Consider the following 15,898-nt stretch of genomic DNA (forward strand, 5'->3'; position numbering starts at 1 on the left):
ATATTGTTTTATTTTGAATGTTTGGAATTTTTAAAACTGACTTATTGGCCCATCTTTTTTCATCAGCCTTCTAAATCCGTGTTTTTTCTGTTGGTGTTCTTCTTTCCTATTTCCCAAGTCACCCTATGCTCTGTGACCATCACTGAAGGAGCTGGTGGGGGAAGTCTGTGGTGACTCTGCTGTATACTGTTGCTGCAGGCATTCCTTTACTGGGAGGCAGTGTAGAGGTCAGCTCTAGAGGGACTGTGAGTAACTCGGATAGTGAGTGTGTCTGGAGCTATGAGAAGGCTTGGGTCGTGAGGCCAGAGTCTCCACAGTCACAGTCCTTATAGGAGGAGCGGCAGGGAAGAACTGGGCTCCTTAAATAAATCAGGAATATTAACACACAAGAAAGTCGACGCCCAGTTGTTAGTGTTCACAGTGCCATCCCCAGTAGAACACTGTTAACATATGGATTTTGATTAGTGACATTGTCAGCTGCTCGCTCCTTGAAACATTCTCTTCTTTAGGCTTCTATGATGTAACACTTTTGTGGTTTTTTCCTGTAAACTCCCTGGCTGCTCTCTCTTTGGCTGACTACTTCACAACTCTGGCCTTTCTCTTTTCTGTTTTACTCTCTACTCTCACAAAGCAGCCTCTTCCATACCCACTGCCCAACTTTCATGTCACATGAATTTATATCTCTTGGCCAACCTTGCCTTCAAACTCTGTTTGACCCAGCTGCTCATTTGATATTTACATGTAGGTTTTTCAAAGGCTTCTTAAACTTAATATGTCCAATGACAAATTCATCATCTTCAAATCTGGTCCTCTTGTGTTTTATGTCTCAATGAATTCTACCACAAATATATTCAGCTATGCAAACCAGAAATCTAGGAATCATCCTCGGCACTGCTGCCTTACCTTCTATTCAAATCCACTCCCAAGTCATGTCTATTTTATCTTTTAAATGTCTCCAGAATCTGTCCTCTTTGCTCCTTCTCTACCACCATCACTCATTTTCAAGCTACTATCATCACTTTTCTGAACAACTACGTGACTTTTTATTGGCCTTGTCTAATTAATTCTAGCCTCCATGTCAGTTTCCTACAAAAAGTTTTCATTGGCTTTCTGTTGTTCTCAAGAAAAACAAAATAAAACAACCAAAGTCCTTAACATGGACTATAAATGAAGTCCTTCATTGTGTGCCACATCTACTTTGCCAGTCTAATTTAAAACCTGTTCCCCCTTTCTGTATGTACTGGTCTTTTTCTCAATCACACCCAGCTCTCTCCAATTACAGGGCCTTTGAAAATGCTATTTCCTATGCCTAAAACAATTGCCAACTCCCTTCACTGAAGGTCATTTCCTTTGAATTACTGGCTCTTGTGGTAACCTGTATTTCTCCCATGTATCATTTAAAACAGAAAACATTTAATACTTACTTGTGTGATTATTTGTTATGCTAGTAGCCTCTAACTCTGTGAGGACTGAGACCATGTGTACTTCTGCTCACAGTTTTATGAGTTTAGCACAGTGTCTGGTTCCTGGGAGTTGCTTAACATATATGTTTCTTGGATGCATGAGTAGATGGATGGAAGAATGGATTTCTACATAGGCATTAAAAGAGATTTAAAGGTAGGCAAGTATTAATGGGATAACTATGGCAAGATATATGACAACAGGCCCAGAAAGAACAGAAATTGTGTATACCACTTTGGTATCGGATGGTTCATTTTAAACTTTAAGAGAATAGAATACAACTCAATCAGTAAATGAGCTGACAGACCCATTCAAGTCTAGAGCTTCTCTTCCACAATGCTGTTTTGTCCCCAAATCAAATGTAGCCAGTTAGCAAGAAATATGATGTTTGGAGGTAGTGATTGTGGAGGCTTTTTTGTTCGACAGCATCTCCAGACAGGTTGGATAGAGTCAGTTTCCCATCATCTGTGCTAAAGGAGAGAAACATGGGTGGAGCAGTTAATGTTAGCAAAAGGTTCAGAAAATTGACTGCTTTCATATTAAGGGAAACTTATGAAAAACATAAAGCACTGGCTTAAGCTTGGGGAAGATAAGTGGTGTAGGTCAACAGCAACCCCTGTTCAGAACGGTAGTTTCCCCTCTCGTAACTCCCCCTATAACCAGGAAGCCAATGAAAAGCCTGCGATTGTCACCACCTGTTGTGCATAGGCGATTAATTATAGACCATTATTAATATGCTCCTTTTTGTTTCCTCTTAAATGAAAGTGTGTGAGAGCTCTAAGTCAGGTATTCCCTCACCACAATATTTTTTCCTTCATCATTTGCTTGCACAGATTTGTAATTCCCAAAGAAAAGCTCTTGCCAGGAAAGTAGCTTTCATTTGAACTACTTGGCATTGAGAATCTTGTCATTATCAGCCCAGTGTGATTATAGTTTAAAAATGCAAATGGGATTCTGGGATGAATTAACTGAAGGATAAAATTCATATGAAAAAGTGATGCTGTATAAAACCCTAATTAGGTGGCATCTATAATACAGGTTTCAGTTCAGCCTTTCTTAAACTGTGAGTTTATTGCCAGCAAAAGAGGAAGGTACATGCAAAATTCAACAAATATTTATAGAGCTTTCAGTATGTGCCAGATATTGTTCTAAACGCTTAGGATGCTAGCAGACATTATTACTACAAGATAACTTTGTAGGTTGGGATAAACATCCGAAAAGTTGGTGAGGATGGAGAGTAGTTTAATGGTAAGGAACAGAGTAGAGCATTTTGGAAAACACCCTCTTTTTTAGTCGGTTGGGAATGTTTTAACATAAGACCTAATTATTCTGCCAGAGCCTAATAAATAGGCAACATATCTTTTATTTATATGGTAAGAGAAAGACAATAGGAAAAGGAAAATTAGAACAGACTACATCCAAAAGTGACAGTTTAAGGAAGTTTATCTGTAATTAAGTGTCTTTAAATTCTGGTGTAAGAGAAGTAGATTTTTTTTTTTTTTTTGCGGTACGCGGGCCTCTCACTGTTGTGGCCTCTCTCGTTGCGGAGCACAGGCTCCGACGCGCAGGCTCAGCGGCCATGGCTCACGGGCCCAGCCGCTCCGTGGCATGTGGGACCTTCCCGGACCGGGGCACGAACCCGTGTCCCCTGCATCGGCAGGCAGACTCTCAACCACTGCGCCACCAGGGAAGCCCGAGAGGTAGATTTTTTAAACCTGAATTTTTCACTGCAAAAAATCGTGCATGCTTTGGTGTAGTTTTCTTTTGCCCTAGCTTCCTTTTATTCTAGGAAAATGTTGAAAGTACAAACACCACTGAATGAGTATAAACTTACTATGCACGTATTAAAATTACTTTGGGAAACAGCAATTTGATTCTATTATCTATCTGGATCAGTTAAAAGAAAACTTTGAAAAGTAATTTTCCAAATGCTTCCTTCCTCCAATAACCAAAATTCTTGTCAAAGAGACTTGATCACTTTCTGTACTTTTCTCTTGTTGGTCTAGCAGTACTACTGTCAGTCCCTGAGGTTTCATCTACTTCTTTGCAGAATTCAAGTTATTTGAACCCTAAGTGGTACTGTGTGAAAATGTAGGGCTTGATGGCTCCTTTGTGGTTTGTCTAGATCAGATTTAAACTGTATGGTCTGGGTTAGGAGAAAGGTTACTACCTACTTTTTGGGTAACAAAGGCACAAAGTCACTATAGCCACCATGAGATGGTTGCCCTGCTTTGGCTATTTAACAAAGGATGACTGAGAAAAGTTACCAGAGACCTAATACACAGTATAACATTTCTATGGGTTGTGGCTTATTTACAGAGAGCAACCAACTTGCAAATAGCCACAGATATAAGCAAAAGGGCCATATTCAGCTAAAACTGGGTTATGTTGTCTGTTCCTACATCTGTTTGTGTCACCACATTGTATAGTCTCCTTAAGAAAGGTAGTCCAGGTCTTCCCTGGTGGCGCAGTGGTTGAGCGTCCGCCTGCCAATGCCGGGGACACGGGTTCGTGCCCCGGTCCGGGAAGATCCCACATGCCGCGGAGCGGCTGGGCCCGTGAGCCATGGCCGCTGAGCCTGCGCGTCCAGAGCCTGTGCTCCACAACGGGAGAGGCCATGGCAGTGAGAGACCGACGTGCCTCCAAAAAAAAACGAAAGGTGCTCAATACTAGAATCTGAATGGTACCTCTGGTTTCCCAAAACAAAAACTACTGATTTTATGTGAACAGTTTTCATGTGTAATAGTATATAGATGGTTTTGTCTGTCCCATATTAATTTAAATAAGGAGTCAATTTTATTAACTACTTGTTCCGTAGAATCCACTGCATCTCTGTCTCACAAATGACTAAATCAAAATAAAGAACACTTTTTTCTTAAATAATGTAAGCAAAGTATTACTGAACACTATTGTCTACATGAGAACTCAGTTTAAAATGGGTGATAATAGAATATAATAGGAATTCTTTAGTAATAAGTGAGTTTTTTTTCATTTTTACCACACTATCTTCTTTTGTCAGGAAAATGTGCTTTTCTTGGATAGTTTCCAGTAAGCAGCAGTAAAGAGGCATCAGCAATATCATATCCCTCTTAATTCAGATTTGGCTGATGTGCTGTAAGAGATAGCAAGGAGAGACATGGCTATGTAGATGCACATTATTTCTCCCTTTTTGTACATCTGAGCCTTATGTTAGCAGTTTGAATCTGCAGTATTTTACAGACAGTCGCCTGGCACCAAGCTCAGATACGGTGTTCTTCCCACAGAGAGAAAAAGAAGATTCATGATGATGATATATGGAAAATTGTGAAAGGTTGCACTGGCAGTTTAGGTTGAATTACAGAAGCATCCTTTCTAGGGCAGTGTGTTGAAATGAAGAACCTATTGTAATGGGCAATTAGGTGCTGTATTTGTGTCTTCAGAATGTTAGAGAGTGTTAGAGAGAAATATTGATCTGAATTATGTGTACGTTTTCAAATTGCTTTACCTTGCAGAAACAAAATGATGACCAAATTAAATAGCTGTGGCTCTAGTCTGGTTCACTGCAGTTTGTCAACAATCTGTCATGAAATGTTCTCATGTGCCCTTGAAAATTTAGAGGACTTGGACTAAAACTTCTTGTTAAATTTTATGCCTTTGATTCCTTTATTTATCCCATTAATCAAATAAACAATTAAAATTGTGTCTAAGAACTGACATTTTCTTTTCAAATATTAGATTTGAAAAACAACCTTTTAATAGCTATCTTTCTATAGTGGAAAGAGAACTGCTTTAGTGAACTGGGTTCAAATCCCATTTCATCAGTTTTGAGAATTTTTTTTTTTAATCACAAGTTACTTACCTTCTTGAACTTCAGTTTTTCCATCTTTAAAGTAGTGTCTATAATACCTACCTGGTGATGTTACCATGATAAATAATTATGATGGGAAGGTTCTAGAGTGACGTTAGAATGTGCGGTAAATGTTCTTCCTTTTACAGGGTATCATATGCTAAGTACTGATCGTATGTTTAAATCAGTTGAATATTTTTGGATTGTTGAATGATAGAGGTTGTGGGATCATATTTACCTAATCAGGATATTGTTAAATAGTGTTCTTGGTGTTCATCCTGAAGAAAAGAAAAACACAGTCGGTTATTTATATCAGTGATGTAATGATTTTATTACTTTGAGAGATGTATTGTTCCAATTTTCTTAATGTTGTTGCCTCACAAGGGTTTGCTTTAAAAAAAAGTTTCTCATCGAAGAGTTGGTTGTAGTTAACTATGTGATTACATGTTAGTGTAGTCTTAAATTCTTAAACTGACTGCTGCTTACAGTATGGAATTAAAAGTGCTGTCCAAAAAAAAAAAAAAAAAAAGTGCTGTCCATTCTTGGTGACTTGCTATAGAAATTAACCTTTACTGATAAAACAGTATTTTGTAATCACCTAAATAATCTTTTTTCTCCCCATGCTGTTATGAACTTATAATAGTTTGGCAAAGGCATTGTCTACTCCATTCTTGAACAAATTACATATCTTATAAAAAAAAGTTATTCATTTACTTATGAAGAGTCTTAAATTTTATTTAAAGTATAGGACTTAGTCTCATAGTTAAAAAAACAGGGTATGAAGGTTGAAAGACTCGCCAGAATCACAGTTTAACTGGATTAAAACTTAATGGTAAGAAAGTGGCAAGAAAGATACGTAATTATTTCTAATCATCTGGAAGGCATAAACTTGACTTTTTTTTTTTAACATCTTTATTGGAGTATAATTGCTTTACCATGTTGTGGTAGTTTCTGCTGTACAACAAAGTGAATCAGCTCTATGTATACATATATCCCCTCCCTCTTGAGCTTCCCTCCCACCCTCCCTATCCCACTCCTCTAGGTCGTCACAGAGCATCGAGTTGATCTCCCTGTGCTATGCAGCAGCTTCCCACTAGCTATCTGTTTTACATTTGGTAGTGTATATGTCAACGCTACTCTCTCACTTCGTCCCAGCTTCCCCTTCCCCCTTTGTGTCCTCAAGTCCGTTCTCTATGTCTGCTTAGAGAAGTCTGCGTCTTTATTCCTGCCCAGCCACTAGGTTCATCAGTACTGTTTTTTTTAGATTCCATATATGTGTGTTAGCATATGGTATTTGTTTTTCTCTTTCTGACTTACTTCACTCTGTATGACAGACTCGAGGTCCACCACCTCATTACAAATAACTCAATTTCGTTTCTCTTTATGGCTGAGTAATATTCCATTGTATATATGTGCCTCGTCTTCTTTATCCACTCATCTGTTGATGGACACATAGGTTGCTTCCATGTCCTGGCTATAGTAAATAGTGCTGCAATGAACATTGTGGTACATGACTCTTTTTGAATTATGGTTTTCTCAGGGTATATGCCCAGTAGTGGGATTGCTGGGTCATATGGTAGTTCTATTTTTAGTTTTTTAAGGAACCTCCATACTGTTCTCCATAGTGGCTGTATCAGTTTACATTCCTACCACAGTGCAAGAGGGTTCCCTTTTCTCCACACCCTCTCCAGCATTTATTGTTTGTAGATGTTTTGATGATGGCCATTCTGACCAGTGTGAGGTGATACCTCATTGTGGATTTGATTTGCATTTCTCTGATGATTAATGATGTTGAGCATCTTTTCGTGTGTTTGTTGGCAGTCTGTATATCTTCTTTGGAGAAATGTATATTTAAGTCTTCTGCCCATTTTTGGATTGGTTGTTTGTTTTCTTGATATTGAGCTGCATGAGCTGCTCGTATATTTTGGGGATTAATCCTTTGTCAGTTGCTTCGTTTGCAAGTATTTTCTCCCATTCTGAGGGTTATCTTTTCATCTTGTTTATGGTTTCCTTTGCTGTGCAAAAGCTTTTCAGTTTCATTAGGTCCCATTTGTTTATTTTTTAAACCTGAAGATTTTTAATCCTAGTTCTGACACTAACTACTTGGCCTTAGGTGGATAAGTAACCTTTCTGTGAAAGTTTGCATTTCTATAAAACAGTTGCAGTGCCTTTTCGACCTACTCACAGCATAATTGTGAGAAGAAAATGAAGTAACACAAAAGTGTGCTTACTTCTACTCAGCCCGCCTAAGGGAGGCAGACCTTGGAGATGTGGCTTTTCCCATCGAACCATGTAAATGACCTTAGGAACATATCTTCTTTCCAAGGAACTTGAGCTTTCAACTTAATTCTAGAAATCAAACTATGGTACCAGAATACTTGAGAACAAAGTCACTGATACCTTTTATAGTTGCAGAGAAAGAATAAATTACTTTTTGCTATTCTTTGTTCTATTGCACTGTGGTCTTCAGAGCTTTCAGCTGAAGGCTAATTATTGATCTGATACACACTGCATTTTTTGATGTGCTCATTTTTTAAAAAGAAGAGTTTTACCTTCTTTTTTTCTAACAGAATTATTCTTTATCTTGAAAATGGAGCATAAGTAAAATCCTAAATCAGAGTATGATGGTGCATGGTAGACCACTGATGCAATGTCTAATATAGACTCTCCGAAAAATAATTTTGTAGGATACTCTTTATTCTGTGGAGCATCTATGTCATCTCTTCTCTTTTTTTTTAAACTGGCTTTAACAGAATAGGACAGAAACATTTGAAATCTGAACACATTCTTATCATTAGAGAAGTAATAAGCCAAGAAATATAAATCTATAGAAGAAAGACATTCCCAAGTTGTTCTGCCATTTAAAATTATGCAGCTGATGATAAGAGCAAGAATTATTTAAAAAAAAAAGAATTATAATACGATTCTGATCAATTCTGAGTATAAAAAGTAGTTTTCTTTATTCTGTGTATGTAACCATTATTGTGCTTAGGTTTTTTTTAATCAAAAGAACAAACTTGCTGAATTTGGCATACCTATTTATGCCCATAACTTCTCTATTCCAAAAATAACTTGAGGTGGCTTATAATAAAATCAAAGATAAAATAAAACCCAAAAATTATAAGTACAAATTTAAAAGAACTTGTTTGGTTTGCATTTCATTGCAACCTTTGGCTCCTTTGGATCATTTCTTGTTCTAAATATATGCTTAACTACGTTAAATTTTACTTTTGTTTCATATTTGCTTCTAAGTCATTAATTGTTCATATTGCTTTGAGTGAACTGTGATGCATTAGGCAGACTGTCTGTGTTCAGATCCCAGCTCCTACACTTGTTAGTGTAGGTGGTCACTAGTTAAAGTGGGAAGGACAGATTTTTTTCAATAAAAACTATTGCAAATAAGGAAGGAGCTCCAGCATGAACTGAATTCAACTTTGCTGGAAAAAAAAGCAGGAGACCTTATTTTAAAGGCTGAGCTATGCTAAGGGAAAGGCACTGAGGGGGATTGGAGGAGTTAGTCCATGTGACTAGGCCATCTGGGTTTGTTGATTGGCTCTTATCCAGAGGAAAAACAAACTTCTATCTTTATGACAGGAGGCAGTGATGTAAGTTAGAGCAGGACATCCATTGGCTGAGAACTATCTCCTTGATGTGAGAAGACAGTTCTGGATAGAAGATTTAGAACTCAAAGAGGCAGAGAAAAGATTTACAATTGCCAGCTTTCTAAAGTAACTGCACTAAGATGGGTTCAGAAGCCTATCTGCCTATTACCAGGTTTTGGCCAGAATGAATAGTAAAACTGCTTAATCTTGGTTTGCCTCAGTTTCCTCATCTATAAAATGGGGATAATAATAGTACCTGTGTCATAGGAATGTGTTTTAAGTGTTAAAGGAGTTAATACATGTAAAGCACTTAGAACAGTGCTTACACATAGTAAGCTCTCAACAAATGCTAATTTTTACTCTTACTGTCTTTAAAGGAGTTAATAATAGTATCTGTGGATACTGTTGGGTCTTTATTGGATTGTTTTTGTTATTAAATGATACAATACATATATAACATTGAGAACCATGGCTGGCTCATAATAAGAATTCAATAACTGTTGGCTAGAAGTAGTATTAGTAGCAGCAGCAGCTATAGTCTGCCACTAAATATCTTTCAGTCCTGAATTACTCATAGCTCAGGATGTTCAACTAGAAGGGAATCTTGAATTTCTTATTTCTATTAGAACAGAGTAGGTCTGTTTTATAACGTTAGTAATTCAGAGGTTGGAAAAATATTTATGAGCAATCTTATACATGATGGTAAGATCTTTAAGCAGTATTTTGCCAATATATTTCCAAACCCAATATATTGGGTTTTGGATACAGAGGTCACATCTCCAGCATTTATGTGGCTTAACCTTCTTGCTGTGCAACCTTCAACATTTCCCAGCCTGTTTCCTCCTTATCAAAATGAGTGAATCTAAATAATTATAAAGCCTTTTAAGAAATGAAACGATTTGTTCCAGTAGAAGAAATGGTATATATAAAAGTAGTAATAAAGACTGAATCATATTTCTTTAATTTTTTAAATTTTAAGATACTTCTTTGATGTGTATTTGAATCTCCTTGCTTCCCAGCCAACACAGAAATGAAAAAAAGAAGTACAAATTTCACAATTTTTCGTGCTGACCAGTAGGTTTAGAGAAACCCAGATTATCTCTATCCATGTTTGTGGAATCTCTTGATTCCACCACTGTGCAGTAATAATCCATGAAGTATGAATTATTAAATGAGTTCAGTCTCTATTTGTATTGGGTATATTATAAATCATAGCACATCTTCATTACATATGGATTTCCATTAAGGAAGTGGAATACATAGATCGACAGATGCCCATTCTCCTTAATTTGCAATTTTTATCACTAAAAATTGATGCTAGTGTATTTGCTAGTAGATGCTAGTGTATTTGATAGTAGATGCTAGTGCATTTGATAGTAGAAAATGGCAATTTAGATAAGAGACTAATAACTGGAAAAGAAAGAATAATGAGTTAATGTTGATTTCTTCAATGCACTACATAAAAATTTTAAAGTAAGGGGAAACAGGGACTTCCCTGGGGGTCCAGTGGTTAAGACTTCGCTTTCCAGTGCAGGGGGTGTGGGTTCGGTCCATGGTCAGGGAGCTAAGTTCCTACATGCCTCAGGGCTCAGGGCCAGAAAACCAAAATATAAAACAGGAACAATATTGTAACAAATTCAATAAAGACTTTAAAAAAAAATGGTCCACGTAAAAAAAAAATCTTTAAAAAATAATAAAGGGAGAACAACCAAACATAATATATTTCAAAACCAACTTTTATTCATTGTATCTTTTTTTAAATTAATTTATTTTTTTGGCTGCGTTACATCTTCATTGCTGCGCGCGGGCTTTCTCTAGTCGTGGCGAGCGGGGGCCACCCTTCATTGCGGTGCGCTGGCTTCTCATTGCGGTGCCTTATCTTGTTGCGGAGCATGGGCTCTAGGCGCGCGGGCTTCAGTAGTTATGGCACATGGGCTCAGTAGTTGTGGCTCACTACCTCTAGAGCACAGGGTCAGTAGTTGTGGCACATGGGCTTAGTTGCTCCGTGCCATGTGAGATCTTCCCAGACCAGGGATAGAACCCATGTTCCCTGCATTGGCAGGCAGATTCTTAACCACTGCGCCACCAGGGAAGTCCCCATTGTATCTTTTTTTTTTTTTTTTTTTTTGCGGTACGCGGGCCTCTCACTGTCGTGGCCTCTCCCGTTGCGGAGCGCAGGCTCCGGACGCGCAGGCTCAGCGGCCATGGCTCACGGGCCCAGCCGCTCCGCGGCATGTGGGATCTTCCCGGACCGGGGCACGAACCCATGTCCCCGGCATTGGCAGGCGGACTCCCAACCACTACGCCACCAGGGAAGCCCCCCATTGTATCTTTTTAATTAATATTTTGGTAAGTTGTAAAGTGATTCAAGAAATTAAATATTTAATTATGCAAATAGCAAAGATGGTCAAAACTAACTCCTACCATTTTAAAGTCAAATGCATTGAATTGTTTTACTTTATATAGAAGCATTTAAAATGTTGCCTTTTAACTGTGACAGTACTAGAAATATTACTTATGATAATTGGTTTTATAAATAGGATTTGACGTTGTTTAGGAAAGAATCATAGAAAAATGTTTAGGGAACCTAAGTTCTAGGCTTAGCCCTTCCATTAACCTGGCACCCAGCATTTGGCAGACAACTTCACCTCACTGGACCAGTAGTTCTTTTTCAGTCATAGAGCCCATGCTTTTACAAGTTATTTCTTCTTTACTGGCAGCAGTTTAATTCATATTTTGTATCTTTCTTTCTTTAATAGTCTGATACGTACTTCTGCATGTCAGTGCATTTGCCAATGGATGAGGAAGCCTTCGTGAGTAAGTATTAATTGGATGGTGTGGAGGGGTGGGCAGTTGAAGGAAGGGCAGCTATTGGAAATCAGTGAAAGGTTCTCTTTGATGGTTATGAACATATTAATCTTTTACTGTCAGTTTCTAAAAATGCATTTATAATGCCTAATGCAGAAACAAACCAGTGAGCCACTGAGAGACAAGATTACAAACTGTATCTGGAGAGACTTATGAGTAATAGTAGTTAAGGAGTTGCATGCAGATGTCGATGGCTCCCAATGCCGTGTGGTGCCATTTGTAGAGTATTGGCTTTCTGTCTGTGGCTGGATGCTTAATTCCGCTCCACTCAACAGACTCTTTATATACCTGCTGGTTCATGCTATAAATCGACTGCACTCAGAATCAGCATTGGGGAATGTAAGATTTTACCTGTCAGACAAGTAGATGGATAGGAAGGAATGAAAGTAGGAGTGAATGAGAGAAGGGAAGAAGGGAAAGAGAGAGGGAGGGAGGGAGGACAGAAGGAACCTCAGCCCTGTTGTCTATATTATAGAATAAGAGGGCTCTTAAATGACAGCTCCTTCCCCAGCTGAGCCTTTAAATCAGATAGAAAATGTGACAGAGCACCATCTGTTTTCATCTAGATGGTTTTAATTTAAACATCCCTTATGACAGACATTTAACTGTTTAGGGAAGACATGTGATTGGCAAATTATTCATGGATTTGCCCCCGTCCCTTGTTTTTCTACTTTGAGATGTTGATTTTGGAGAGAAAGTGATGGTAATGAGAGTTGTACTTTGTTCCCTTGAAACTAATCTTCAAGTGGACTGTCTGAAATGGCTATTATATGAATTGTAAAATGTGTACAGTAGCCTTGGGGCCATCTGAGGATGAACTTTCATGAGGTGTTCCCCACAGGAAAATACATTATAGATCTTCAAAGCCAGAACAATGTGCATCTATTTTTTTCACACACTTTGGTGGCAATCACAACAGAAAATACAACCTGTATCAACACTCTAAACAAAATTTGCTTCATAGTTAACTCCTAAAAATAAGTCAGCCTTGAGAATTTGAACATTGCCTGAGTGATGTTCCTTTGTGTAACAATTGAACATTACCAGGAAAAAAGTTAGGAAGTATGGTGCTTCCAGATCCTGAACTTTAACTTTAAAGGGAGAAAAATAATTTAAGTTCCTAATTGTCGTGCTTTGAGTAACACCAAAAGTGATTTAGGATATAAATTCATAATTAAAATATTAACAGTAAAGCTTTCCTCAGTTTCATGTCCACATATTCGATAGCTTAGGAGAAAACAATGTTTACTAATAAAAAGGAACTGTACCTGAAGTTTTTCTTTACTAATTTTGTATTTTCTTTGTCCAAGTTTAGGAGTAGACTTTCTTCCTCCTGTTTTTGAAGAGAAGGCCCCTCTACACACCTGTATAAATATGGTAGTCGTGTTTCAGAGCAGTATTACAGGTCTCACATTAATAGGTTACTGGCTTGTTTCTGGAGGTAGTGGTAGTAAATGATTTCAGAGCTGGTGACTCTAAGGCCTATAAATATATATCCTGGAATGTGTTATTGCTCTCCTAATATAAATGTGTTTACTTTCACATAACTTAAAATTGAAAGTACAAGTCAACATATTCAGTCAAGAAAAATATTCACAGGAAACACATAAAGGGCTATATTACAACCAGGTGTTAAACATTTGTCCATTTTTCTTAGGCAACTCTCATCTAAGATTAAACTGTTTCCAGTTCTAACGTCCTTAAAGGATCTTATAAGAATAATTATAACTATTTTCAGTATTTCTTCTTTACTTTATTGCTGGGAGGATTGCATGAATACTAAACATTTTGTCACCTGTTCAAAACATGATTATTTCATTTTCAGTGTTAGTCCTTTAATATACTACCCCCAGGAGATTTGTGGTTACCGTTGTTTACATAATTCAGCAACCACAGAAGTTTAGGTGTAGGCAAAATAGAACTGGAAAATTGAAAACCAAAGAGAAGTACCAACAATGATTTATATAAGGGAGTAAGTAAGGAAAAATTTGCATGTATAATCTCATTAATTCTTAGGACAGCACTGTAGGTTGTCCTATTTCATATAGAGAAACAGAGACAGGAACATCTGTGTCTGTGATTTAATCAGGTGCTAGGACAATAGTTTGTCCTATTATAGGCATGCTTGTTCCTATAATCAGCCCACCACCAGCCATCGTTTACTGAGGACTTGCCAGACACTAAGACACAGAAAACTAAGTGTATTTAAGCCATTTTAGAGAAAAAGAAACAGAAGGTCAGAGAGGTTAAGAAGCTTTTACTATATATGTGCTCCCTACATGTATGCCATTTAAATCATAACAGATTTAGGTGTGGGGATAGTGATACAGGGGATAAAGGGAAGAAGTTATCAAATGGATAGAAGGAGCTGAAATACAGCAATCGCACATCTCTGTCTTCCTCACATTAAAAACAATTATTCTTTCATTCCCTTACCTTCATTCCCTACTGGGAACACTCTGGTCAGTTCTGCCAAAAAGTAAAATAAACCTCAAACCATCTTATGAAATAAAACCCAATACACATGAAGGTTTAAACATTTGCAGAAGGCAAAGGGCTTGGATATACAGGTTATATGTTGGGAGGGTGATTATACATAGCTTATCCCAATTCCCAAAGTGAACGTTTTAGTTGTGGGGTAACCAAGGCTTTTCCATGAATGAAATTTTGGCTTTTTTGTGTGTTGTCTGAAATTCTGGGTCTCAGGGTGCCTTATCATAAGATTAAATATGGTTAGAAATGAAGACTTGTAAGCACCTATAAAACTTTGTTCATTTTTTTTCTTAAGACACTTATCATTTTGCACCTTCTGTTTTCATTATCTGTGCCCTTAAAATGTTTGAATGCCAGCAGGATATGTGCCACAGGATATGGTAGGGACTCAGTAATTGCTTGCTTATACATGAGTGGACCCTAAAAAAGTGTTTTGTTTGGCCATTTTATAAGGCAACATATTGAATAGTAGACAATTTACTCTTTTGTCTTAAATTATACTCATTTGAATATAACGGAATAATTGTTTTCTAAGAAAGGCACTTGTTCATAAATTCAGCAAACTTAAAAAAATTTTTTTAATAGATCTTTATTGGAGTATAATTGCTTCACAGTACTGTGTTAGTTTCTGTTGTACAACGGAGTGAATCAGCCATATGTATACATATATCCCCATATCCCCTCCCTCTTGTGTCTCCCTCCCACCCTCCCTATCCCACCCCTCTAGGTGGTCACAAAGCACTGAGCTGATCTCCCTGTGCTTATACAGCTGCTTCCCACTAGCTGTTTCACATTTGGTAGTGTGTATATCTCAATGCTACTCTCACTTCGCCCCAGCTTCCCCCCCGCCCCGTGCCCTCAAGTCCATTCTCTACATCTACGTCTTTATTCCTGCCCTGCCACTAAGTTCATCAGTACCATTTTTTTTCTTTTCTTTTTCTTAGATTCTATATATATGTGTTAACATACGGTATTTGTTTTTCTCTTTCTGACTTACTTCACTCTGTATGACAGACTCTAGGTCCATCCACCTCACTAAAAATAACTCAGTTTTGTTTCTTTTTATGGCTGAGTAATATTCCACTGTATATGTGTGCCACATCTTCTTTATCCATTCATCTGTCGATGGACATTTAGGTTGCTTCCATAGCCTGGCTATTGTAAATAGTTTAGCAAACTTCTAAAATTCTGCCGTGTGCCAGTTATTGGGCTAGGCAGTGGAGATGTAATATGATACAAATTCAAGGAAATCACAGCCTGGCAGAATTCTAGAAGACAAGAATACAAATGTTACAACATATAAAAAGGACTTTCTTCTTTTGCTTTTCAAATTTCTGAAGAAAATTACAAAAGGCAGACTGCTTATTAGGACTAAAACAAACTCTCTTGATGGTGGTAAAAGCCAAAATTGCCTTTGAGTAATTTATAATTTTTACACTTGTGTGACTAATTATGTAACTCATTTAAATAAACATATTTCTTAATTTTGAGAAGATACCATCACAATTATCGTGGAATTTCATGTGCATATGCCTGTAATATATACATATAAGCCTGTCCAACATGTTTGATGTGTTTATATGTTAGCATTGAATTATTAAATATGAATTAAAGTAGGTGTTTGAGAAAATACTATAATGAAGATAAG

The 15,898-nt window shown here is 37.4% G+C and overlaps 1 protein-coding gene across 17 annotated transcripts in view; it reads left to right on the top strand.

The window, feature by feature from the left end:
* The window catches only part of PAM (peptidylglycine alpha-amidating monooxygenase), a 280,435-nt gene that overhangs the window by 155,413 nt on the left and 109,124 nt on the right, over window positions 1-15,898 (top strand). For all 17 annotated transcript variants that reach the window (XM_067731349.1, XM_067731350.1, XM_067731348.1 and 14 more), the window contains one exon: window positions 11,649-11,706. In XM_067731349.1, coding sequence (XP_067587450.1) covers window positions 11,649-11,706 — 58 coding nt within the window. The remainder of the gene's footprint in view (window positions 1-11,648; window positions 11,707-15,898) is intronic.

The sequence above is a fragment of the Pseudorca crassidens genome, chromosome 3 (assembly GCF_039906515.1).
Source record: "Pseudorca crassidens isolate mPseCra1 chromosome 3, mPseCra1.hap1, whole genome shotgun sequence".
Lineage (NCBI taxonomy): Eukaryota > Metazoa > Chordata > Mammalia > Artiodactyla > Delphinidae > Pseudorca > Pseudorca crassidens.